Source organism: Cervus elaphus, chromosome 2 (genome assembly GCF_910594005.1).
Source record: "Cervus elaphus chromosome 2, mCerEla1.1, whole genome shotgun sequence".
NCBI classification, from domain to species: domain Eukaryota; kingdom Metazoa; phylum Chordata; class Mammalia; order Artiodactyla; family Cervidae; genus Cervus; species Cervus elaphus.
In genome coordinates, this window is record NC_057816.1 from 36,895,876 (window position 1) to 36,923,747 (window position 27,872).

General features: G+C 37.2%; 1 protein-coding gene across 2 annotated transcripts in view; it reads right to left on the reverse strand.

The window, feature by feature from the left end:
• Positions 1–230: 230 nt before the first annotated feature.
• LOC122676504 (prolylcarboxypeptidase) overlaps positions 231–27,872 on the reverse strand; it is an 80,561-nt gene continuing 52,919 nt past the window's right edge. For both annotated transcript variants that reach the window (XM_043875795.1, XM_043875786.1), the window contains exons 8-10: positions 9,147–9,311; positions 8,024–8,211; positions 231–977 (exon numbers count right to left, since the gene is read on the reverse strand). In XM_043875795.1, the coding sequence (XP_043731730.1) occupies positions 761–977; positions 8,024–8,211; positions 9,147–9,311 (570 nt within the window). In that variant the 3' untranslated portion in view covers positions 231–760. The remainder of the gene's footprint in view (positions 978–8,023; positions 8,212–9,146; positions 9,312–27,872) is intronic.

The following is a 27,872-nucleotide window of genomic DNA, read 5'->3' on the forward strand; positions in this document are numbered from 1 at the left end:
CTGGCAAAATGTAACCAAATTACCACAAAACTTACCTTAGAAACAAAGAGAAATTGGGCAGAAAAGGCCAGATTTCTTACTGGCAATACCACAGTGGCAAATATCCCAGAATAAGAAAAGCTGCCAAATAGAAGAGAGAAAATTAAAGGACTTTCCTTTAAAAACAGTCAAGCCCAGTGCACACAGCATTCCTAACAGCTGGAGCAAGCTTCAGAAGCAACACACAGGTATAAGGTCCAGCCCTATTCTTTATTTACAGCACAGTTCAAAGTTATTGAATCAAGCACAAAAGAAATGACTCCCATTTCCTGGTTTGGCATTGGATATCCTTCCTACCAGCTGCAATTACATCATTTTTATCCATCTTCTTCTTTTCCTTTGGGAGGGTAGAAAAGGGGCAAGTGACAAACGGGCCAAAGAGACTTCAACTTCAAAACCAAGAGAAATCCTTGCTTTCAGAGAAACAAAAGAAGCGATTCTCCCTCTTGTGAAAGGCAATCAATACTCTGCTCCAGTTATGAAGGCCGTGGATGGTGTGGGAAAGCTGTGGTGAAGAGATTCTCCCTGGAGGTGGCACAAGGATAGTGAGGACTCGGGTCATGGGATGGTGCTATCCCCACCATCACGTTTGCTCTATCTCAGTCTTCACCACACCAGATTTAATGAACAAGGGGAAGTAATTATGCACAGAAAGCCAAAGTGAATAGAAATGTAGGAGGAATGAACTTAAAAGAAGAAACTGAAAATGATCAAAAGTTACTCAGTTCATTTTTCTCAGACGGACATAGAAATCACTGATCCACTGCTTCATGTATTTAACTTCCAAGGCGCGAGTTAACTGCACACTGACAGGATCCAAAGCATTGCTGGCTCGGAGATCTAGATGATGGGCTCCATTTGGGATGACGATCGCAAGTAAGGTGTCTGTAATATCCTTGGTTACTCCACCTCCTGACCAGGGGTCTAGTTCACCATTGCTAAGTGAGGGAAAGAAAAAAGTCAGATTGCTAGTTTTTTATATCTATGTAAAAGATAAGATAGGAGAAACCCATTATATGCATAACACCTAAAATTATAAGCTTATAAACTAGGGAATATGATCTGAGGATTTAATCTGTCATATAGAAAGGTGCTTCATCCTGGAGTTTGACAATACTTCTGTGACCAGGTACAAGAAATAGGACCAGAGAACACTGAAGGCGGTGCCCCATGAATCAATCTAGATTATACTGGAACTTCAAATTTAGAAGACTCAATTCCAATCCTGGCTTCATTACTCAAAAGTTGTCTGACCTTACATAAGTTAGCTGCCTCAGTTTCCTCATATATAAAGCAGAGTTAACAAGGCCTACGTCAGGAGGTTGCTTTAAGGGTTAAATCAGATGGTACATGTATATATACTGAATTAATGTTAGGCACGTGGAAGTCCCTCAATTAAAGCCTGTTTCCTTCCTTCCTAGAATCCAAATATTAGTGACAAAGAAAAAAAAACTATACTTAAAAATGCTGATTATCTCTTCAGTCAATTCAGTCACACAGTTGTGTCTGACTCTGCAACCCCATGGACTTCAGCATGCCAGGCTTCCCTGTCCATCACCAACTCCCAGAGTTTGCTCAAACTCTTGTCCATCGAGTCAGTGATGCCATCCAACAATCTCATCCTCTGTCATCCCCTTTTCCTCTGCCTTCAATCCTTCCCAGCATCAAGGTCTTTTCTAGGGAGTTCTTCGCATCAGGTGGCCAAAGTACTGAAGCTTCAGCTTCAGCATCAGTCCTTCCAATGAATATTCAGGACTCATTTCTTTTAGGATTGACTGGTTGGATCTCTGCTGTCCAAGGGACTCTCAAGAGTCTTCTCCAACACCACAGTTCAAAAGCATCAATGCTTCAGGGCTCAGCTTTCTTTATAGTCCAACTCTCACATCCATACATGACTACTGGAAAAAACCATAGCTTTGACTAGACAGACCTCTGTCGGCAAAGTATTGTCTCTGCTTCTTAATATGCTCTCTAGGTTCATCATAGCTTTTCTTCCAAGGAGAAAGAGTTTTTTAACTTCATGGCTGCAGTCACCATCTGCAGTTATTTTGGAGCCCCCCAAAATTAACTCTGTCACTGTTTTCACTATTTCCCCATCTATTTGCCATGAAGTGATGGGACCAGATGGCATGATCTTAGTTTTTTGAATGCTGAGTTTTAGGCCAGCTTTTTCACTCTCTTCTTTCACTTTCAACAAGAGGCTCTTTAGTTCCTCTTCACTTTCTGCCATAAGGTTATTGATTATCTGAGGTTATTGATATTACTATTATTATTAAGGTTATCTGAGGTTATTGATATTTCTCCCGGCAATCTTGATTCCAGCTTGTGCTTCATCCAGTCTGGCACTTTGCCTGATGTACTCTGCATATAAGTTAAATAAGCAAGGTGATAATATACAGCCTTGACATACTTCTTTCCCAATTCGGAACCAGTCTGTTGTTCCATGTCTGGTTCTAACTGTTACTTCTTGACCTGCATACAGATTTCTCAGGAGGCAGGTAAGGCAAAATATAATAAGACAAGTGCCAGTCCTGAATATTCATTGGAAGGACTGATGCTGAAGCTAAAGCTCCAATACTTTGGCCACCTGATGCAAAGAACTGACTTACTGGAAAAGACCCTGATGCTGGGAAAGATTGAAGGCGGGAGGAGAAAGGGGCAACAGAGGATGAGATGGTTGGATGGTATCACCAACTCAATGGACATTAGTTTGAGTAAACTCAGGGAGTGGGTGATGAACAGGGAGACCTGGCGGGCTGCAGTCCATGGGGTCACAAAGAGTTGGACACGACTGAGCAACTAAAGTAAACTGAACTGATAGAGCTTCTCTATCTTTGGCTGCAAAGAATATAATCAATCTGATTTCAGTATTGACCATCTGGTGATGCTCATGTGTAGAGTTGTCTCTTGTGTTGTTGGAAGAGGGTGTTTGCTATGACCAGTGTGTTTTCTTGGCAAAACTCTGTGTAGCCTTTACCCTGCTTCATTTTGTACTCCAAGGTCAAACTTGCCTGTTACTCCATGTATCTCTTGATTTCCTACTTTTGTATTACAATCCCCTATGAAGAAAAGGACATCTTTTTTGGTGTTAGTTCTAGGAGGTCTTGTAGGTCTTCATGGAACTATTCAGCTTCAGCTTCTTCTGCATTAGTGGTTAGGGCATAGATTTGGATTACTGTGATGCTGAGTGGTTTGCCTTGGAAACGAACCAAGGTTATTTGTCATTTTCGAGATTGCACCCAAGTACTGAATTTCAGACTTCTTGGTTGACTAGGAGGGCTACTCCATTTCTTCTAAGGGATTTTTGCCCACAGTAGTAGATTTATAGTAGATATCTAGTAGTAGAGGTCTTCCTTAGTCACCTCATCAAAACTTCAAACTCCCTTCCAACCCCCACTAACATTTCGTAACCTTCTTCCCTGGTTTATTTTCCCCCCTTAGCACCTATCTCCTTCTAACATGCTTATAAGTGCTATCTTGTTTTTACCCATCTCTCAAACTAAAACCTCCCAAGGGCAGGGTTTTTTTGTCTGTTTTATTACTGTATCTTCAGTGCCTGGCATACACTAGGAGCTATACAAATATTTATTGAATGAATAAAAAAGAATAATCTAGGCATTTGTAGCCTTATATCAGATGCCCTACACAGAAGAGGTCTATACATATATGCTTGTGAGTTCAGGAACATGTAAATCACTCCAGTACTTTTTACATGGAAAAGCAGAGTTCACGTAAGTGATTAATGTAAATATACAGACAGTGACATTCAGCTAGGTATAATACTGGCAAGAAACAGTGAACTAAGTCAGCAGGTCTAAGTTTTATACCCCCAGTAAGCCACATGACTTTGGGTAAATCACCTGACCCCTCTGAATCTAATTCTCAAGTGTATTACCAAAAAAAAAACTTTTAAAGATAATGCCCTTCAATCACAGAGACACTGTGAGATTCAACTTGAATAATACATTTGGAAATAAGGCATAAACTATAAAATACCACATGAATGTGCAGTATTATTATAATTATTATCATATTCTATAAGCATGAGAAGTGTTAATACTTCTGAGAGGTAAGTGAAGCATGAAAAGGGATGCCACAGCATTTCTCACAGAAATTTGGTCAGAAAAATGCATGCAATCAATTTTCCAGGTAAATGTTCAAGTTAAAAAGGAAATAAGCATTTAGGTACATTAAATATATGTGTGCTTGAAATACAAGTCTAAAATCCCTGTTCTAGCCTGACCACACTTTTAACCACATTTTTGGTTTTTTAAGAAATTAATTCAATTGCAACTTAATTTTTAACATCATTCTTGGGGGGAGAAATCACTCTGAAAATTTACCTTTTTTGGTTTTATTAGAAACAAGAGGAAAAACTCACATGCAAAATAGGATGTTAGTTTTCAACTATGAGATAAATTTTTAAAGTAAACTACACAAGGGGTTGGATTCTCTTAAGTGAACAAGTGGCCTTTATCATTATTCCAATTTGACAGGACCAACCAAGATAGGAAACTCTCCATTATTTGCAAAACAAAAAAGCTATCCCAACAGCTACATAATAAGCAAACTGCATTTGATTTAAAAGGTCATCTGAATCCACCCAGTGGCTTAGCAACAGTGTTTGGAGTTGCTGAGAGACCTAAAATGCACATGGACTTGAATTTCTTGGTCCTAGACATGAGAAAGCTAAATCAGTCACTGGGAAATTTACAGGAGGAAAAAAATACTGGCTTTCATGAGAGAACCTAGATGCCTGCATAAAATTCCCAACAGTAAGCCTCACTTAATTGCTGGCAACAATTAATTTGCCTGAAAAATTATGTTAAATTAACCAACTTCTCAAGGACTCCTTTTTGAATTTATATTTAAATAACTGAAAATGACTATTGGTAAGATAATTTCTCAACAACTGGGTTTTGGGGAAAAAAATAAATCCTTCCAACAAAAATATTGTGGAATAAGAAAATTGCTGAAATGGAACTATTAATAGCTACTATTAAATTCTTATTTGCTCAACATGTTTACTGACTGCCTACTATGTATCAGGTATTGACTGGGTACAGTTAACTCAACTGTGAACATACAAAAATCTCTGCCCTCATAGTGCTCATTTCTATGATTATCTACTCCTTGAAGTAACTCTGGCAGGCAATTATTATTTCTAACTAATATAAATTGGCAATTTGCCTGAAGGCACATGGTTAACAGAAGCAAAATGGCACCTAGGTCTCTCCAACTTCAAAGCCCAAGCTCTTAAGGCAGATCTCTAATTCAACAATTAAAAACAGACTGAATTTTCTAACCAAAAAAGTAGTCACAGTTGGATTTGTGTGAGATGCCTTAAGGAGAGAAGTATGAACATAAAATATGCTTTCCACATGGTTCCTTGGACATTTTCTTATCATCAACCATAAATATTTTGTAACTGATAGCCACTCAGTAGACAGAACAGAATCACCTAATGCTGCTTTTTTATTTTCAGAATGTGCTTTCTTTAGAAAAGCAATAGAATTTTGAATTTTTAAATAAGGTATGTTTTACATTGAATTCTTCACACCTAGCAGTACATGGGAAAAAAATTTCTTTTTAAATTTGCCACTGCAGGAAGATAAACCAGCATTTTTATATAGTTCTGCCTTTATACTTTCACATGCCTCTGAAATTTTCCTGAGCTTTATGTCATTTCTCATCCTTATTAACACACACATTAACTGGGCATCTACTATGTGCCAGTCACTGTGGCAGGTGCTAAAGGCACAGAGATGATTAAGAAAAATTCTCTGTCACTGAGAAGTTCATAATCTCATTTGAACAGAGAAATGAGATTTCTCTGTTCTCTGAGAAATGAGTCAGGGGCAGAGAGAAACACAAACAGGTAATTTCCACACAGAGTGCTAAGTGATAGTCACAGGCTTTAGACGAGCTAAGTGTGTAGGGGAAATGTAACCTCCTTGGAGATGTCAGGGAAGGTTTCCTGGAGGATGCCTGAGTCTTAAGAAAAGGAAAAAAGTGGAAGGAAAAGGACATTCAGGAACGAGTAGTTCCCTCCTGGCTCAAAGCTAAAGTACAGGGCTGTGATATACTTACACTTACTCATTCAATGGAAATTTTTTGAGCATATAATTTGCCAGGTCTGGGCTAAATATTTCACTGGGTTAACTCTTTTAAGCATCACAGCAACTCTATAAGGTGATTGGCATTATTATTCTCATTTTACAGAAGAGAAAACTGGGGATCAAAGAGTTTAAATAATTTAAGACAGTTCACTCTAACTATGCATAGCTCTGTTAGGAAGACCTTTTTTACACTAGCCAAAAGTTTTTTTTTTTTTAATGTTGAGCCATATTTTCTACCTACTGTTTCAGTTCTACTCCCAACTTTTTTCAACAAAATCTATCCTTTCCCCAATGATGATGATGACAATAACTTATTTTGATACCCAGAGGAAAATAAGTATAAAAGGATAAATGGACAACTAAAATACTCATGTAATGGTTGAATACAACAAAAAAGCACAAAGTATTTGACCAAAACTCAAATATCAAAACCTTCATAGATAAAATTCAAAGACTCCACTTTACAATTCAACTTGAACTTCAGCTTTATGAGGTCAAAGCAAATAAGGATGAGCTTATAGCCTCTGCATGCCAGAGAAATCCATATAAGTACTACCTGGAGGTAAGTTTCTAAAAACAAGAAAATGACAAAGTATTTCCTTCTCTGAGGGAACAAAGATGAGCTTTGATACCCAAGGCTTACATTTAAGCCTTTTCAGTCCTCTCAGTCCTTTCATGTTTTCCTGATTTCGAACATCCTAATTTGGTACAGTTTCCTACCCTAAATATACTTGCTTGCTCAACTGTCACCTCAAAAGGCTGAGCTGAAAAGTATAGTTTTGAAGAATTCTACTGAGGACAAGGTAAATAATTCTAGGGAATTAAACAAAAAGAATCTTTAAGTTTTGCATTTAGTGTCTCACGTTTGCGGGGGGAGGTATCCTACTGAGTGAGAAAGTAGCATGAATCCAACAAGAAAAAGGTTGTTTTGCAAAATGGGCAGTGTTACTGGCTTAAACCCAGAGAATGATCTTTCAGTTACAACAGCATTGCTCCTTCCTAAAAGCTTTCAGTCATGTCTCCAAAGTCAAATGTGACTCTGTTTAGAAGAATTTGTGAAAGAATAATGTTTACAATTTAAACAATTGGTTAAGAGATATGTATGGATATCTCTCTACTATTTCCACATAAACTTGGGGAATTTTCTTATTAAATGGTTGCTATTTTAATAACTAACAACCTAATGTTGAAGCCAAAACACGGAAATTTTGAAGTCACAATCAGGCACATTTTGAGTCTACTTGATTATCTCCAATATGAACCAATACCAAATATGACTCTTCTAGAGAAACAGTGTTACAGAATAAACAGTTTTTGTAGTCAGATAGGCCAAGGTTGAAAACTGGCTTTATCACTTGGTAACTAAAACAAAACTGGATGAGTTTTGGCAAGTGACTGCACACACTGACTTTCACTTTCCTCCTATAGAAACTTCTTGCAAGGTTTTTGTGGGAATTAAGTGATTTATTTAAAGTGCCTCATATAGTGCCTGGGACAGAACAGAATGGGCACCTCAAAAGTGTTTGCTACGTATATACTGAAGATTTTTTATCATTGATAACAATAGAAACAATCATGAGACAAATTGAGAACAACAGATGATGCTTCCTTTTCTTTTGAGCACACTTTTTAAAATATTTTAACTTTGCTGCTGTTGTTTTTAAGCCTTTAAACATACTGCAATAGAACAAAAACTCATATCACCCAGAATCCTTTATCTTTCAAGGAGTAGAAAAATAATGATAGATACCACTGCTATATTCTACACTGTTTCAACTGTGCAACATTTTCCTGGTTTTCTTTTCTCATCCATTCTACAAATGTTTCCATCAGCCAGAATTTTCTTTGAATCAACAAAAATTCACCTGAAAATGATGTTTGTGTGTGAACTGATGTTCTTGCCTCCATACATAGTAGGGATCCAAGAGGGCCTCGGTCTCACACCCCACTGTTTAAAACAGTCATCAGAATATTCCTTCATGTTCCACGAGTGAGGTTCGAACATGTCATCAACGCCATCAGAACAGGTGGGCATGACCATTTCTGTACAGGCCTGAAAAAGCAAACCAGGAAAGATTCTAGTGAGAAAATGAAACACAAAGAGTGAAATAAATTGTCCAAGGTCATACAGCTCGGAAGCAAAAAAGTGAGGGTTTGAACTCAACAGTCTGGCTTCAGAGCCCCTGTTCTTTACTCCATACCACCTCTCTTTATTCCTAAGGCTCAACTGAGAAGTCACAGAAGTTGGAGCTATATATTCCTTCTTCACAAACTATTTCATTTCATATCTATTATCATATTGAATTCTCAAAAAACTCTGGAGGAAAATATTGCTACTATTATTACTGTTCTCATTGTACAGATGAAAAAGTGGAGGCTCAGATAGAATCAAGTTAGACTCCCTCTTCTCTTCTGTGTCCATAAAATGCTACCTTTATAGGACTTACTAAGATCTATTGTAATATTAGTTTAGGTACCTATGTTTTCCACCAAGCTACATTTGATGATTAGATCATATTTTATTTACAATAAAATAAATTTATATCCAATTTGTATAGTTGGGGCCTGGAATAGTGCCTGACATGCAGTAAGTACTCAGAATATATTTGGTGATGATTAAATACCAAACTGAAGTAGTATACATAGGATAGATAAACAACAAGGTCCTACTATATAAAAGAGGAAACTATATTCAATATCCAGCAATAACCCATAATGGAAAAGAATATGCATATATATAACTGAGTCACTTTGCCATTTATTAGAAATTAACACAACATTGTAAATCAACTATACTTCAATAAAATTTTTTAAAAATTGAATTGGTATTTAATGAATGAATGAAGAAACTCATCCCCAGTCTTGAAGTGAAAGGTAACAGAACCCAGATTTGGATCCAGGTTAGGTGATAAGATCTTGAGGATTCTGTTATAGTACAACCATAACAATGAAAAGTAAGCTCCAGTTGGGGAAATTATATACACTCACCTGATAGCTCCAACCCAGGACTCCCAGACTGCTGGTTGCTGTCTCTGAGACATTCAGACATTTCGCCTGGCCTGAATAATTGTAATACACATTCAGAGCTTGGAAAATATTCTGCAGCATCAGGGTATCAGGTACATTGTAATATTTGAAATACTGGCACACTACCTGTCATTTTAGAGAGATAAAAGGGAGAAGAATCAAATATAAATATAAAATCACAGTTTATTAAAACAAAGAAGAAACATGATTCTGATTTGATCATAAACAATCTTTAGCATTTAACTTCACTGCTTGACAATTTCTATTTATTGAGTATAACCACTTTCATAAATGAATAAACCTTTAAAATTAGTCCCCATGGGACTTTCCTGGTGGTAGTGGCTAAGACTACACGCTCCCAATGCAGGCAGCCCAGGTTCAATCCCTGTTCAGGAAACTATATCCCACAAGCCGCAACTAAAGAGTTTGTATGCTGCAACTAGATTCCGCATAACCCACATGTCACAACAAAGACTGAAGATCCACATGCCACAATTAAAACTCGGCACGGCCAAAAAAAAAAAAAATTAGTCCCCAAATTATAGAAATAAACCAAAATTATCTGCATGGTATGCAAAGTGCTCCCCACCTACCACTCTAGCTTCACCTTCTGTAGCTTCTGCTCTAGTCTAGCAAAACCATTTCTACCACACCAGCTTCTTTCCCTCCTCATTGCCATGGCTCACACTGAAATGCCCTGCTCCCACTCTCCCAAAGCAGTCGTGCCTGGCAAACACCAACTCATCTTCCTCAACGCAGCTCAAGTATCACCTCCTCCTCGAGGGCCCTAGCCTATGCCTTCAGGGCAGGAAGAACTAAATCACTCTCTTTGTGCCTGCACTGTATCCTGTGCCTATTTCTATCACAGACCCTGTAATGCTGATACCATACCCATTTGATTCCAGAATGTCTTCCTCAGCACTTAGCAAGGCATCCGGCAACTAAATACTTGCTGATTAAATGACTATCTTTTTATGAAAATGAAAAATTTATTAAATTTCTTTTGGAAAAACTCCACCAAGCTCCTATATGTGTAGCATTATAAGAAGCATCTCAGGCAGCGCCCCAGTTCCAAATACTTGACTATAGTCAGTGCTAAAAATCACAAGTAATACCTGGAGTTGGGAGTTAGGACTGACTAATCAGGGACATAGGGAACTTTCTTATCTATAGGGGCCTAGTACACAACAAGTAGCACATTCATGGTTTGTATGTAAATTTTACTTCAAAAAATCATAAACAAATATAGAACTCTAGATAATGTTAAAGCTGAAGTATATAGTCTATATTTTGTTTATTTCTGCTCTTTCTTTCCTTCTACTGACTTTGAGCTTCACTTGTTATTTTTCTAATTCCTTGAGGTGTAAATTTAGGTTGTTTATTTGAGACTTTTCTTATCTCTTGAGATAGGCATTTATCACTATGAATTTCCCTCCCAGAAGTGTTTTTACTACATCCCATAAATTTTGGTATGTTACATTTCCATTTATCTCTATGTATTTTTAAAATTTCTCTTTTAATTTCTTCTTTGACCCATTGAGTGTTCAATAGCATGTTGTTTAATCTCCACATATTTGTGAATTTTTCAGTTTTCTTTGTGTAATTTATTTCTAGTTTCATACCACTGTGGTTGGAAATGATGCTTCATATAATTTCAATCTTCTTAAATTTATTAAGATTTGTTTTGTGGCCAAACATTTGATTTATCTTAGAAAATGTTCTTTGTGCACTTGAGTAGAATGTATATTCTGCTATTTCAGATAGAATGTTCCATAAATATCTATTAAGTTCATCTAATCTAATGTGTTAAGGCCAATATTTCCTTATTGATTTTCTGCCTGGATGAACTATCTATCAATATAAGTGGAATATTAAAGTCCCCTCTTGGTCATGTACTGCTGTCTATTTCCACCTTTAGGTCTGTTAATATCTGCCTTACGTATATAGGTGCTCCTATGTTAAGCACATAAATATTTACAAATGTTATATCTTCTTGTTGAACTGACTCCTTTGTTATTATGCAACACACTTCTTTGTGCATTATTAAAGTCTTTAAAGTCTATTTTGTTCAATATAAAAATAGCTACTCTAGCTTTATTTTGGTTTCTATTTGCATGGAGTATCTTTTTCCAACCCTTTACTTTCAGTCTGTATGTGTCCTTACATTTAAAATGACTCTCTTCTAGGCAATAATATTGAGGGGTCTTGTTTTTTAATTCAATCATCTACTCTATGTATTTGATTAAAGAATTTAGTCCATTTACATTAAAATAATTATTGATATATATGTGCTTATTGACATTTTGTTCATTGTTTTCTGGCTGTTTATGTAGTTTCTCTAGCTCCTTTTCTTACCTCTTGCTCTCTTTTTTTGTGGCTTGAAGATTTTCTTTAGTGGTATGCTCATATTCCTCTCTTTATCTTTTGTATATTTACTGTAAGTTTTTGTTTTGTGGTTACCATGAGGCTTATACATAACAGTTTATATCTACAACAAAGTTGATAACACTTAAGCTTGATCCCACCAAAAAGCTCAACATTATTACCCCCCCTCATTTTCTGATTTTGAAGTCACATTCTACATTTTTTTATCTTGTGAATACCTAACAAATTATTGTAATCATGGTTATTTTTATTACCTTTGTCTTTTTTAGCCTTCATACTAGCTTTGTACATAATTACTCCACTACCTTTACTACACAGTAAGTCCCCTACATATGAACCTTCAGATTGTGAACTCAAAGATGTAAACATATTATAAACCTATTACAGTACAGTACTATGGAGCTAATTGTGTTTGTTGTATACCTAGGCTAACTTTGTTGGATTTGCAAACAAATTGGACTTACAATTGTGCTCTTAGAATGGAACTTGTTTGAATGTAGGGGACTTCCTATATCTATTTTTCTTTCCAGTGAGGTTTATTTTTCATATGATTTCTCGTTACTAATTAGCGCCATTTCATTTCAGCTTAAAGTCCTTTTTAACACTTATTCTAAGGCTGGTTTAGTGGTAATGAACGCCTTTAGTTTTTGCTTATCTGGTAAACTCTATCTGTTCTATAGTGTTCTTAGTTTAAAGATTTTTTTCCTTTTAACACTTTGAATATGTTGTGCCACTCCCTTTTGGCCTGAAAACTTTCTGCTAAAAAATCTACTCATAGTCTTATGAGAGTTTCTTTGCATGTAAGAAATTACTTTCTCTTGTTGCTTTTAATATTTTCTCCTTAATAGAACTACCATATGACCCGGCAATCACACTGATGGGCATACACCATAGAAGATCATAATTTAAAAAGATACACGCACTCCAGTGCTCACTGCAGCACTGTTTACAATAGCTAGGTCATGGAAACAACCTGACTGTCCATCAGCAGGGGAATGGATAAAGAAGCTGTGGTACATACACAACGGAGTATTGCTCAGCTTCAAAAAAGAATGAAACTGTGCCATTTGCAGAGACATGGATAGACCGAGAGACTGTCATACAGAGTGAAGTAACTTATAGAAAAATAAATTTCATATATTAACACATACATGTGGAATCTAGAAAATTTGTATAGATGATCTTACTTGCAAAGCAGAAATAGAGACACAGATGTAGAGAACAAACGTATGGACACCAAGGGGGAGAAAGGGGGTGTGGTGAGATGAATCAGGAGATTCACTGGGATGGACATACATCTAGTGCTATGTATAAAATAGATAACTAATGAGAACCTACTGTATAGCACGGGGAACTCTACTCGATGCTCTGTGGTGACATTTTCTTCCCTAGATGGAAGGAAATCCAAAGAAGAAGGGACAGATGTACACCTGTGGCCGATTCACTTTGCCGTCAGCAAAAACTGACAAAGCAGGGCAAATTGTTTCTATACTCCACTGTCAGCTTTTTATACTCCAGTTAAAAATAACAATATCGTCTGTGTAAAAATATGTATCGATTTCCTTCTTGTCTTTAACTTCTGACTTCATTTTTGGCTGCACTAGGCCTTTGTTGCTGTGGCAGTAATGGGGGGCTACCCTTAGTCGCGGTGCACAGGCTTCTCAGTGTGGTGGCTTCTCTTGTTGCAGAGCAGAGGCTCTAGGTACATAGGCTTCATGAGTTGTGGCACATGCGTTTAGGTACCCCGTGGCATGTGGAATCTTCCTGGACCAAGAATCAAACCCACGTTCCCTGCACTGGCAGCCAGATTCTTATCCACTGTACCACCAGCGAAGTCAAGACTTTTGACATTTTAACTGTAATTTGTCTTGGTATTAGTCTGTTTGGATACCTCTTATTTGGAACTCTCTGAGATTCCTAGGTGTGGAAGATTAGGGAAGCTTTCAGCTGTTTTGTTTTCAAATAAGATTTCTTCCCCTCTTTCTCTTTTTCTTCTGGGAATCCTATGAAGTGAATGTTAGACCATTTGACATAAATGTTAGTCTATAAGCCCCTTAGCTATTTTCACTTTTCTTCATTCTGTTTTCCTTCTGCTGCTCTGATTCAGTAAGTTCTACTGCCCTGTCTTTGAGTTGGCTGATCTTGTCTTCTGTTTCATCTAATCTGCTGTTGAACCTCTCCAGTGTAGTTTTATCAGTTATTATATACTTGAGCTTTGCAACATCTTATTTGGTACTTATTTAATACTTTCCATGTCTTTTTTGAAGTTCTATGTTCATTCATTCTTCTCCCCAGTTCAGTGAGCATCTTCATAATCATTACTTTTGTCAGGTAAATTAATATTTCTCTCATTAAGATTTTTCTGAGTTTTATATTCTTCTTTCTTAGAACATATTCTTTCTGTTTCTTCATTCTGTTTGATTCTCTGTTTCAATTTCTATATAGTAGATGAAACAACCACCTCCCCCAGTCTTGAAGGAGTGGCCTCCTTGTTGAAGACAAACCTTGTTGTTCAACTCTGCCCTTAACTCTTGGTTGTCTTTCAAATCTTTGTGCTTATCCAAGCAGCCTACTATAGTCTTAATAACTCCAAGTAGTTGAAGACACGCCACAACCTGTCAACATCCCAAAAGGGAGAACCTTAGTTCTTTGATTCAGGCTGACTAGAAGCCAGACTCTCAAGCATCAGTTTTTAAAAATATGCAAATATATACAGTCCTGTGGGACTGCAAGCATGAGTCCTGCTGGCCACCAGAGTCGGATGATCTGGAAGTGTCCACTGGGCAGTCACAAAAAACAGGCTCCAGGTAAGTGTATGAGCTCTTTTCTAGGTGGTAACAGAAAGGCAGAGTGAAAGAACCAAGATGGCATCCACAGCCTACATTCTTTAAGAGCAGCCTTGAAGGCCACTAAACATGTGTCAAACCTGAAGCCTGCCCTGCAGGCAGAAGCTCCAAACTAGCAAAGAAGTCTCTTTCACAGAAAAATGGGCAGTGTGCCCCCAACCCGCTATCTGTGCAGTGCCCTGAGGGTGGCAACCTGTCAAGAATCATACCTCCAATTACACAGTCTCATGGGACCCAAGAATGCAAGCTGTAATCCATCCCCAGCCACCAGGGCCAGGTGATCAAGGGGTGTCCCAAGGGTGGCAGCCATAAAAACTGGAGCATCAGATATAAAAACCAGGATGCCAGACATATGTAAAGCTCCCTTCCAGGAAACACTTGCAGTCTGGAACATGGCAATAGGAAAGAAAAAAAAAACAGGATCCTTGAAAAGACAAAGAAAATTAACAAGTCTTTAGCCAGAGTGAGCAAGAAAAAAGAGAGAACTCAAATAAATAAAATAAGAACTGAAAGAGAAGATACTACAATTGATACCACAAGAATACAAAGGAACATAACAAATGACTATTATAGCATGTTATTGATATAACTTGATGATAACTATGTCACCAAGTTCAACAACTAGAAGAAATGGATAAATTCCTAGAAACATGCAACCTATCAAGAATGAATCATGATGAAACAGAAAATCTGAACAGGCTGAATACTAGTAAGGAGACTAAATCGGTAACCAAAAACCTTCCAAAAAAACAAAAGTCTAGGACCAGATGGTTTCCCTGGTGTAGTCTACCAAACATTCAAGGAAGAATTAATATATCAATCCTTCCTAAATTATTCCCAAGAAAATAGAAGAGGAGGGAACACTTCCAAGTTCATTTTACAAGGCTAGCATTACCCTGATACCAAAACTAGTAAGACTGCCACAAGAAAAGAAAATTACAAGCCAATATCTCTGATGACCACAGATGCAAAAGTCCTCAACAAAATATTAGCAAACCGAATTCAAATATACATTAAAAGGATCATACACCATGATTGAATAGGATGTATCCAGAGATTCAAGGATGGTTCAACATCCACAAATAAGTCAATGTGAACCACCATATTAACAAAATAAAGGATAAAAATCATATGATCATCTTAATAGATGCTAAAGAAGTATTTGACAAAAATCAACAGCCATTTATAATAAAAACTCTCAACAAGGTGGGCATAGAGGGCACATACTTCAACATATAAAGGTTATACATGGCAAGCCCAGAGCAAGCACCATACACAACAGTGAAAACCTGAAAACTTTTCCTCTAAGATCAGGAACAAGACAATGATGTCCACACTCATCACTTTTATTCAACATAGTACTGGAAGTCCTAGCCAGAGAATGTAAGTAAGAAAAAGAAATAAAAGGCATCTAAATCTGAAAGGAATAAGTAAAACTGTTTCTATTTTCAGATGACATGAAATTATATATAGAAAATCAAAAAGTCTCCATCAAAAAACTGCTAGAGGAAATTCCCTGGAGGTTCAGAGGTTACGACTCTATACTTTCACTGCAGCAGGCACTAGTTCAATCTCTGGTCAAGGAACTAAGATTCTGCAAGCTCTGTGGTGTGGCGAAAAAAGAAAAGCTGTTAGAAAAATTAATGAATCCATTAAGAAAAATCTATGACTTTTCAAGATACAAAATCAAGTTTCAAGATACAAAATCAACATACAAAAATCTGTTGCATTTCTATATGCTAATAATGAACTATTAGAAAGAGAAATTAATAAAACAGTCCCATTTACAATTACATTAATAAGAATAAAATACCAGAGAGGAAGTATTTTAGATATGGAAGACCTGTATATTAAAAAAATACAAGGGACTTCCCTGGTAGTCCAGTGATTAAGACTCCACCTTCCAATGTGGGGACAAGGGTTTGATTCCTGGTCAGAGAACTAAGGTCTCACATTCAACCAAATTTTTTTTATATACAAAACATTAATGAAAAAAATGAAGATAAATGAAAATATATTTCATGCTCATGGACTGGAAGAATTAATATTGTTAAAATATCCATACACCAAGCAATATACAGATTCAATGCTATCCCTACTAAAATTCCAATGGCTTTTTCACAGAAATAAAATCTAAAAATTTGTGTGGAACCATAAAAGACCCCAAATGGATAAAGCAATCTTGAGAAAGAGAAATGCCAGAGGCATCACACACTCTGATTTCAAACTATATTACAAAGCTATTTTAATTAAAACAATATGGTATTGGCATAAAAACAAAGACACAGAATAGAGAAACCAGAAATAAACCAATGCACATATGATCGATTAACTTATGACAAAGAAGTCAAGAACATTCAATGGGGGAAAAACAGTCTCTTAATAAAGGGTATTGGGAACACTGGACAGCTACATGCAAAACAATGAAACTGGATGTCTATTTTACACCAGACACAAAAATTAACTCAAGTTGAATGACTTGAATGTAAGACCTGAAACCATAAAATTCACAGAAAAAAACACAGGTAGCAAGCTCCTCGACATAGATCTTAGCAATGATTTTTTAAATCTGACACCAAAAGCAATAGCAGCAAAAGCAAAACTAAACAAGTGGGATTACATCAAAGTGAAAGGCTCCTGCATAGCAAAGGGAACCATCAACAAATGAAAAGTCAACCTACTGAATGGGAGAAAATATCTGCAAATCATATATCTGATAAGGGGCTAACATCCAAAATATGTAAGAACTCAAACAACTCAACAGCCAAAAAACAAAAAAATCTGATTAAGAAATGGGCAGAAGATCTGAACAGATACTTTTCCAAAGAAGACATACAGATGGCCAACCAGTATATAAAAAGATGCTCCACATCATTAATTAAAAGGAAAATGCAAATTAAGAGTACAATGAGATGTCACCTCACATCTATAAGAATGGCTATTATCAAAAGGAAAAGTAGCAACAAGTGTTGGCAAGGATGTGGAGAAAAGGGAATCCTTGTGCACTATTGGTAGGAATGTAAACTGATACATCACTATGGAAAACAGTATGGTAGTTCCTCAAAAATTTAGAATTGCCATACAATCCAGCAATCCCACTTCTGGGAATTTACCCACAGAAAAGAAAAACACTAATCTAAAAAGATATATGCGTCTCCATGTTCATTGTAGCATTATTTACAATGACATAGGTCTTGGCAGTGATTTTCCAAGATATGGAAACAATCTAAGAGTTCATCAGTGCATGAATAAATAAAAGAGATATGGTACATATATACAATGGAATATTATTATGCCATTAAAAAGAATGAAATCTTGCCATTTGTGACAACATGGATAGACTTTAAGGGCATTATGCTAAGTGAAATCAGTCAAACAAAGACAAATATTGTAAGATCTCTCATATGTAGAATCTAAAAAAAAATCCTTTTAATTTAAAAATCCAAAAAAAATAAACAAATAAAAAATAAAAATAAAAATCCATGCTAATAAATAAAAAGAACAGATTAGTGGCTACCAGAGACGGGAGGAGGGCAGCAGTGGAGAGAAATAGATAAACTGGTTTTTTGTTTGTTTGTTTGTTTAGTTTTAATAAATTAAATTTAAAAAAAATTAAATCACATCACAGTATTCAGGAAGGAGTGTACTGATGTCTGCAACATACATAATGAATTTAAAAAATAAGATGGAAGGATATATAGAGGGGTGGATAAGTGAATATATATATTATAAGCAAATACAATATAGCAAAAATTGTTGTTGTTGTATAGTAGCCCAGTCATGTCCAACTCTTTGTGACCCCATGGTCTGCAGCACGCCAGGCCTCCCTGTCCCTCACCATCTTCCAAAGTTTGCTCAAGTTCATGTCCATTACAAAATGAACAAAATGTTACTTACATTTTCACAGTAAAACATTGGGCCTCCAATAGACCTAATGAAACTTAAAAGCTTTTGCACAACAAAGGAAACTATAAGCAAGGTGAAAAGACAGCCCTCAGATTGGGAGAAAATAATAGCAAATGAAGCAACAGACAAAGGATTAATCTCAAAAATATACAAGCAACTCCTGAAGCTCAATTCCAGAAAAATAAATGACCCAATCAAAAAATGGGCCAAAGAACTAAACAGACATTTCTCCAAAGAAGACATACAGATGGCTAACAAACACATGAAAAGATGCTCAACATCACTCATTATCAGAGAAATGCAAACCAAAACCACAATGAGGTATCATTACACGCCAGTCAGGATGGCTGCTATCCAAAAGTCCACAAGCAATAAATGCTGGAGAGGGTGTGGAGAAAAGGGAACCCTCTTACACTGTTGGTGGGAATGCAAACTAGTACAGCCACTATGGAGAACAGTGTGGAGATTTCTTAAAAAACTGGAAATAGAACTGCCATATGACCCAGCAATCCCACTCCTAGGCATACACACCGAGGAAACCAGATCTGAAAGAGACACGTGCACCCCAGTGTTCTTCGCAGCACTGTTTATAATAGCCAGGACATGGAAGCAACCTAGATGCCCATCAGCAGACGAATGGATAAGGAAGCTGTGGTACATATACACCATGGAATATTACTCAGCCATTAAAAAGAATTCATTTGAATCAGTTCTAATGATATGGATGAAACTGGAGCCCATTATGCAGAGTGAAGTAAGCCAGAAAGATAAAGAACATTACAGCATACTAACACATATATATGGAATTTAGAAAGATGGTAATGATAACCCTATATGCAAAACAGAAAAAGAGACACAGATGTACAGAACAGACTTTTGGACTCTGTGGGAGAAGGCGAGGGTGGGATGTTTAGAGAGAACAGCATTGAAACATGTATATTATCTATGGTGAAACAGATCACCAGCCCAGGTGGGATGCATGAGACAAGTGCTCGGGCCTGGTGCACTGGGAAGACCCAGAGGGATCAGGTAGAGAGGGAGGTGGGAGGGGGGATCGGGATGGGGAACACATGTAAATCCATGGCTGATTCATGTCAATGTATGACAAAACCCACTACAATATTGTAAAGTAATTAGCCTTCAACTAATAAAAATAAATGAAAAAAAAAAAAATGGGCCTCCAACTAATAAAAATAAATGGAAAAAAAAAAAACATTGGGGAAAAATCATAGGCAACAGAATCAGTTGAAACAGGGACAATAGCAACAACAGCAATAGCTACTAATTATTGATTGCTGGGTTTACAAATATTACATCATTTAATCCTCCAACAATCTCACTAGATATATATTTGTCTACTAGTTCACATGAACAAACTGATTCTTAGGTTAAATCACTTTATTCAAGGTCATCGAGTTAGTAAATGGTAGAACTTAGAGTCTTTCAACCCCAGGTCTCTCTGGTTGTAAAACATACATCTTATCTATTATGCAGCTTAGGAGGCCTTCCCTTGTAAAACTGCAAACACCCCAATGGCAAAAAAAATACATTAAGCTTGCATCCTCTATTAACATCTTGACATGTATTCAATGATCTGATCTCCTCTCATTTCACACAGAAAAGATACATACAAAAAGGCAAGTTCTGACAAAAAAGACAGGTCCAGAGAAGATGGAGCCAGGCAAGAAAGAACCCAGCTACCCCACTTTAGAGAGAAATTCTGGGCAGCAGGAGCAACAAGGCCTCGTCTAGTGACACGCTCCCACAGTCAGGAAAGGTGATCACTGCAAAAGGAGATGAGCAGTCACAAGCAAAGCTGATCTCTCATCACAGTTCTGCCTAGGACCAGCTTCCAGCAACACCTTCCTGAGAAAAAGGGAAACTTGAAAAGACAGAGAAAATGAATTACAGGGAAATTTTAATACCTCTCCCCAAATTTATTTGGCACAACAATATGTCTATGGAATGTTAAATGATACTTTATGAAAAAACATTTTAGAGTCAAATAATTTTAGGAAATGTTGTAGCAGCAAATGTGAACAGTATTCTTAACTACAGGATTTCTCAGAGCCTTTAACATGCTCAACTGCAATGTGACTTTCCAAAAGTGTGATACAATGTGATTATTCTCGATAAGTTTTTGGAAATTCTGAGCGTGAGAAAGTCAAAAATTAAGATTCACAAACTTATCAAGTCCAAAGCAATAAGGAAATGAAAGCTGAAGAAAACAGGCAAAAGAGTGTTTTACTATTCTGACAACTCTCAATCATTCATGATAAGTCAAAAATACCTAATTATATAGCCCTTTTCTCAGACAATGTTCCTGAGACATAAGCCAATCAGAAATTCTCAAGAATATATGAAAATCAAGAACTAACCATAGAATTATTAAACTATCTACTGCCATGCAATGGACCATGCATAGCAAAGACCATCATTCTTTCCTGCATGTGGATTCCCCTAGCGGACTCAGGTCTTTCAAAATGCAGCAGGAGACTCCGGAGCAGACCCATGGAATGCAGAGAAGAGCATTATGTTCAAGCACAGCATGGCCGATGAGGCAGGGTGACAGAGCAAGCTGGGCAGAGAGAGAAGGGGGCGCTGATGTGCAGCAACAAGTGGCCTAAAACCCTTGAAGAGAACAGTAACAAGTGAGTGTGACTCACATGCTGGCATCAGATCCCCTCTCAGAGCAAGAACACTGGGCCTCTGTCAGGCAAAGAAAAGGAGTCCCCGTGAATAGCCATCTCTGCAAACAGCAGTTACTGTCACTCCCTAAAAGACACAAGCATGGCTGGAGACCGGCACCAGCTGACAATACTTGGGTTTTGGCAGCCCCACTTACACAGAGAGAACATCATGATCAGAAACTTGGCCTCTGCTGATAGAAATTCCATGTCCAGATTAAGGGCAATCCTGGGCCCACTGTCCTCTGTGAGGTCAGAGTGCCCTTGGAGTACTGTGTCCAGTTCTGAGTATCACACTCTAATAAGGACAATGACCAACATGAGAAAAATCAGAAGGCAGCAATCAGCATGGGGAGTTGAGGACAAATTGGTAATTTGTATCATTTCCAATCTTTTATTATTATAAGTAAGGCCATAATAAATATCCTTGGGGCTAAATCTATCTACCCTTGTTTTCTTGAGATAAATTCTTAGAGGAATTACTGGCTTGAAAGAAAAACATTTTGAAGTCTTTTGCTACATGTCAAAGTACCCTATAGAAAGGAAATATCAATTTATAATGCTACCAGTATGCTAGATAAAAAGCCTGGAAAATATCACTTAAAATTTGTTTGCCATAGATCGATGGCGCTAGTGGTAAAGAATCTGTCTGCCAAAGCAGGAGACATAAGAGACGTGGGTTTGATCCCTGGTTTGGGAAGATACTCTGGATAAGGAAATGGCAACCCACTCCAGTATTCTTGCCTGGAAAATCCCATGGACAGAGGACCCTGGTGGGCTACAGTCCACAGGGTCACAAAGAGCAGTACATGACAGAAGCAACTTAGCACTCAGCAGGGCTAGACAGCAGGCCCGAGAAATACCACTTAAAACATGTCTGCCACAAATTCCCTGCTGGCCCGGGGGTTAGGACTCAGCACGCTCACTGCTGGGGCCCTGAGTTCCATCCCTGATCAGGGAACTAAAATCCCATAAGCCACACAGTGTGGTCAAACAAAAAATAAGTGAAATAAGATAATTTGATTATCTTAGGTGTTTCTAAATTTCCCTTCTAACACAAAGATTCTGTGAGTCTAAGCATCATCCTCTAGCTTAAAAGACACACTTCCTAACATATCTCTACATATAGCTGACCCTTGAAAAACACAGGTTTAAACTGAGTGGGTCCATTTATAAAGATTTTTCTCAATAAATATACAGTCAGCCCTCCATATCCACAAGTTTGGTATCCGTGGGTGGAAATTTCCATCTGAGGCTGGCTGAATCCACTGATGGGAAGCCCATGGATAAAGAGGACCACTAACCCTACTTCCCGTTGTTTAGTCGCTAAGTTGTGTTCGACTCTTCTGCGACCCCATGGACTGTAACCCACCAGGATCCTCTGTCCATGGGATTTCCCAAGCAAGAATACTGGGGTGGGTTTCCTTCTGCAGAGGATCTTCCTAACCCAGGGACTGAACCCACGGCTCCTGCATCAGCAAGTGGGTTCTTTACCAGGGAAGCCCACTGACTGTACTCAGTACATAGTACCCATGTACTATGCCATTTTATATAAAGGACTTGAGCATCCATGGATTTTTGTAGAAACATGGGCTCCTGGTACCAATCCCCTGAAGATACCATGGATACTAAGGGAAGACTGTATTCTATTAAGAATTTTGGGGTAGCCAAGAGTGAATAAAGTTTTCCCCAAAACACGTATATTAGCAAAACCTCAGCACCATTCCCATGTTTATTCAAAAACTAGTAGTTCAAAAGAAGATATTCATAACCTTTTGTTAAACTACCATGTGATGCATAAAATACCTATGTAAATGTTAAGTTGAATCATATGATATTGTCATGTTTATGAGTCAAACACAAATATTGGCATATTTGGTTCAATCTCATATAATATTTCAGCTTAAGCCTGAAATTTGCAATTATTACCCATATGACTTGGTCCATTAATTATTTACTTAGGGACTGTGATCTAATCAAAGAAAAATTCTCTGCCAACCACTTCTATTCAAAATACTCAGCACTGAGATAGCCCCTGTATTATAAAGCAGAAGAATTGATGCTTTTGAACTGTGATGTTGGAGAAGACTCTTGAGAGTCCCTTGGACTGCAAGGAGATCCAACCAGTCCATCCTAAAGGAGAGCAGTCCTGGGTGTTCACTGGAAGGACTGATGTTGAAGCTGAAACTCCAATACTTTGGCCACCTGATGTGTAGAGCTGACTCATTTGAAAAGACCCTGATGCTGGAAAAGATTGAGGGCAGGAGAAGAAGGGGACAACAGAGGATGAGATGGTTGGATGGCATCACCGACTCAATGAACATGGGTTTGGGTGGACTCCGGGAGTTGGGATAGACAGGGAGGCCTGGTGTGCTGCAGTTCATGGGGTCACAAAGAGTCAGACATGACTAAGCGACTGAATTAATTAATTATACTGTCTATTTATTTTGTAGACACTAACAAACAGTGCCTTCTAAACAATTTCTATATATGGCATAGCATTCCTACTTAGACCATAAATCCACTGATATGGGAACAGCTGGAGCTGAATCTGCTAGTAAAACTATTGACTATTCCTTGAGGTCAGGTGTTTTCCCTACAGTGACCCAGGGAGAAACATAATAACCATCCCCACTTCACAGAGAAGGAAATAAGCTCAGAGAGGTCTGACTACAGATACACAAATTTAAAACAGTGAATACAGGTTCTGAACCCAGAATCTGGCTACAAACTCTTGGTACAACAATGTCTTCTTGATATGTATATATAGTAACAATCATATGCATATAACTAGCATCAATTTAGTGCTTACCATACAGCAGGTCCTATTAAATGCTCATAACGACTCTAATAAACATTATAAATACTTTATCCCCATTTTGCCGATGAGGAAACCAAAGCAGAGAGAGGTTAAGAAACTTCTGTGAAGTCATACAACCAGAAAGTAACAGAACCGGGATTCAAATGCAGAACACTCTGAAGATATCATTTGTAACCACTACACTGCACACACTCAACTCTGAAGTCACAGTATAAGAGTCAAGTAACAACAAAAACGGTACCTAAACATACCTGCAGCCTCATGCTTAATTTTTTTTTTAATTTTTTTTTTTATTCTTATGTTACAGTTTTCTAAGTGCATTTGTTTTAGGTAAAAACTTAGAGAAGGGATTCTGTGGCAATATAAAATTACAAAAAAGTTTTTATTAAGAAATAGTAAAGGGACTTCCCTGCTGGCCCAGTGGTTAAGACTCTGAGCTCCCAATGCAGGGGGCCCAGGTTTGATCCCTGGTCAGGGAACTAGATCCCACATGCTGCAACTAAGACCTGGTGCAGCCAAATAAATGAATAAATAATAAATAAATAAATAAGATTAAAAAAAAAAAGAAATAGTAAAAACAAAACTGTAAAGCAGTGGAGTAAAATGAGGCTTAAGAAATGGACAGATTTAATTCACTTTCTATTTCCTAGAACAAATGTGAACATTCAGGAAAAAAATATTATAAGAGCATAGGAGGTCCATTTTAATAATTCTGTTTTAAATAGTGGAGATATCATGGAGATAGTACAACACTGTAATGTCAGTTCCAAACTGATCAGCTCTTAACCCAAATATAATGCCACGTACACCAGAGAAAGTAAAGATAATGAGTTGTTTAAAAGCTTTAAGTGTCCCTCTACCTATGAAGATAAGCATTTGAATAACAGAAACAAAAAGAAGGCAAAGAAATGCTTTTAAAGAAGATAGGTCCAAAAAAAAAAAAAAACCTATCTCTTCTCAGAGAGTATGGCCCATCCACATTAGAGAAAGGATTAAGCAGATACATTCAGCTTTTCTAACAGATTTTCTTTCTCTAAGGCTTCAATACCCCTCTCACACTCACTCAGATAATCACATTAGTTTTGTCATTAAAAGCTCCCTTTTCATAGAATGCACCTAAACCGCTTAAACCACCCAGAGAGGTCGAATACATTATCAAACACCAAGACAAACAGAAGAGATTTTCCATCTTATGTCTTATTATTTCACTGTATCTATCTGCATGCTCAGGAAGCCAAGCCAAAAGATGTAGTGAGTTATCAGCTGAAAAATGATTCCAAAACAAACAAACTATAGTATCCTTTACCACTGCTCTTGAAGCTGAGAACTGAGAGCTAGGAGTTTTTATGCTGACAGAGCAGTCAAATGACAGAGGGGTTTTCTATTTCCTTTTCTCCTCTTCCTTGTGTTCTATCGGCCAAGGCCGTGATTATTTCTGCATGAATGTTGCAGCTTCTGTTAACAGTAAACAAAAGCAAATGGAGTCTGAGTGTGCATGGCTCAAAGATAAATTAGAAACAATGATACTTGAGTTGACGTGGAAAATAGCATTTAGACACTCCATATGGATACTTCAGAACCATACAAGTCCAGGCAGCACTGGAAATCACCTGCATTTTTTCATAACTATTACATATCATCTCACCATCCTAAGCTTGAGTTACAGACTCAGAAAAGGACCGCTGTTTGTTAGTCCTTTAAAAAGGAGGAAGTGTATCAGAGGGAGGAGGAGTCCTGGTTAAATGGAACTATCCAAGTGAAAGAGCAGTCTCCAACTGGGTAGTGTTCCAGGGATTAGGGGGTTGGGAGAACAGAGAGGGGGTCAAGAAAGGAGAAACAGAATGAACAGTGAAAGAAAGTGATCTGAAACTAAAAGCTTGGGAGGGAGACATGTAGTGGAAAAATTCTGAAATCAGATAGGATAAAATCAGAGATAGATGGAGGCAAAGAAAGTTTTTCAAGCAAGAGGCAAAGAGAGGTTACTTTTGGTGGTTTGCAGGCAGGAAACAGATTTATAAACATACAATAAACAATCAAGAGTTCCTTAATAAATCAAAAGAAAGGATAAAGTTGGTAACAAAACCAAACAAAAAAACTGAAGGAAATAACAAGAACAAGTCCTAGATAAAAGAAGTAAAAGGTGATTATGAGGCAAAGGCACAAAGTTACTTTGCCTTAAAAATAAACTTTTAAAATATATATATGCACACAAAAGATAAAAAAGACTGTGCTAAATCAAAAACACATGACAAAATACTTGAGATATACTACACTAATTTTGAGTGATTACTTAGGAGAGAGAAAAGACAAGACTATATATTTACAGTTAAGATTCAATAGCAAAATATCTCAAAAGGAATATTAAAGATGCACAGACAAAACCAGTTAGGCTGTTTACTGTTCCAAATCATAAATGAACATTAAAAAGATGTATTCCTCTGGCACTTTTCCTAAGTTGTGTCAGCAAACTACAGGCCCCAGGCCAAAGCCAGCCACTGCCTGTTTTATAAATACTGTTGGAACATAGCCTTCCTCATTCATTTAAATATTGTCTGTGGTCACTTTCTTGCCAAAGCTACAAAGCTGAGTAGCTGTCATAGAAACTATACAGCTCACAAAGCCTAAAATATTTACTATCTAGTCCTTTACAGATAAAGTTTGCCAACCCTTATTCTAAATAACAAGGGAAGTCCCCATATGTTTTATCATCTGACAACTTATTCTCCAAATGGGCATAAAGATGTAAATGTAATTCTCACTCTGTACACAGAGTATAAAGTTAAGTCTGATAGTTGTCACACTGAGGCCAGCAATCTACCCAACTCTTCCCTCAAGTATTCCATTAATAGTTCAGTGCAATACATGAGAAGATCATGGGCTCTGAACAATGGTAGACTTGCATTCAAAACCACTTCTACTACCTCTTAGTAGAGCTTAAATCTCTTCTCCATAAAACTGGAATTATAACTCTTGACTGTGGGAATTAAATGAGATAGTATACATGAAAGTGCTTTATAAATATAAAATAATATAGAAAGATAAGACATTATTAGCACCTATAAATTTATGGAGACTAATGGTTTCAGATTTAGTTTTTCCTCATTATTTTGATATAGGTTTTCTTACCATGTGAAAGAGATCTACTCTTTAAAATAATTTTGTAGTGTCAAAATTCAATTTAATTCAAATACACATTTACCTCTGGTTTGCTATGTGCAAGATACCCACTGGCCACTCTACTTTTTAGATGAAGAAAAATATCTCTAGTAGCAAATGATCTTGTTTCATTTGGGTTACAAAGTTTTAAGCAAGGTGTGCATTTAATAATTCAAAAGGACAGCTAAATTTAAATTGCTTTTGAAATCTGGTTCTTACATTACCAATTCTCTATACATTTACAGCACTCGTTCTAGCTGTAGAATCTGTTATATTCTCTGAATTTAATAACCATCAAGTTGGCCAGCCTTTGTTTCTAAAACTATGAGGAATGCTCTTTACAAAGGAATGCTTAACAAGAATACATACAATAAAGAATTCTGGCACGAAAAGAACTTTAAATTTTATTGTGTCATGTTTCTCTAAAGTTTCCAGAGCGTTTTCACATCCAATATTTTATTTGATCCTCAGCACAACCCTACTGAGAATGTAAGCATCATTATCCCATTCTGCAGAGGAAGACACGGAGGCCTAAGAAGAGGAGAGACTTGCCAAGACCACACAGCTGGTAGAGGGTGGCTCTAGATAAGGATCCAGAGTCAGTGCTCTTTGTACTCCACCTTGCTGTATGTACGTAGCCTTTATGATGTCTTTAGTACTTGGAATACATTTAGCAGTTGACTGAATCATAGCACCATGAGAGCAGCTCCCATTTATCAAGCACTGACCATGTATTAGGTATAGCTCTATGTGACTCACATATATAAATTGTATGTGTGAAGTATACAGCACAGAATTGGGCACATAGTAACTATTTCATTAACAGCAACTATTGGTCTTATTTCTAAGAGTTAGTCTTTAGTTCTAAGAGTTGTAATTCATACAA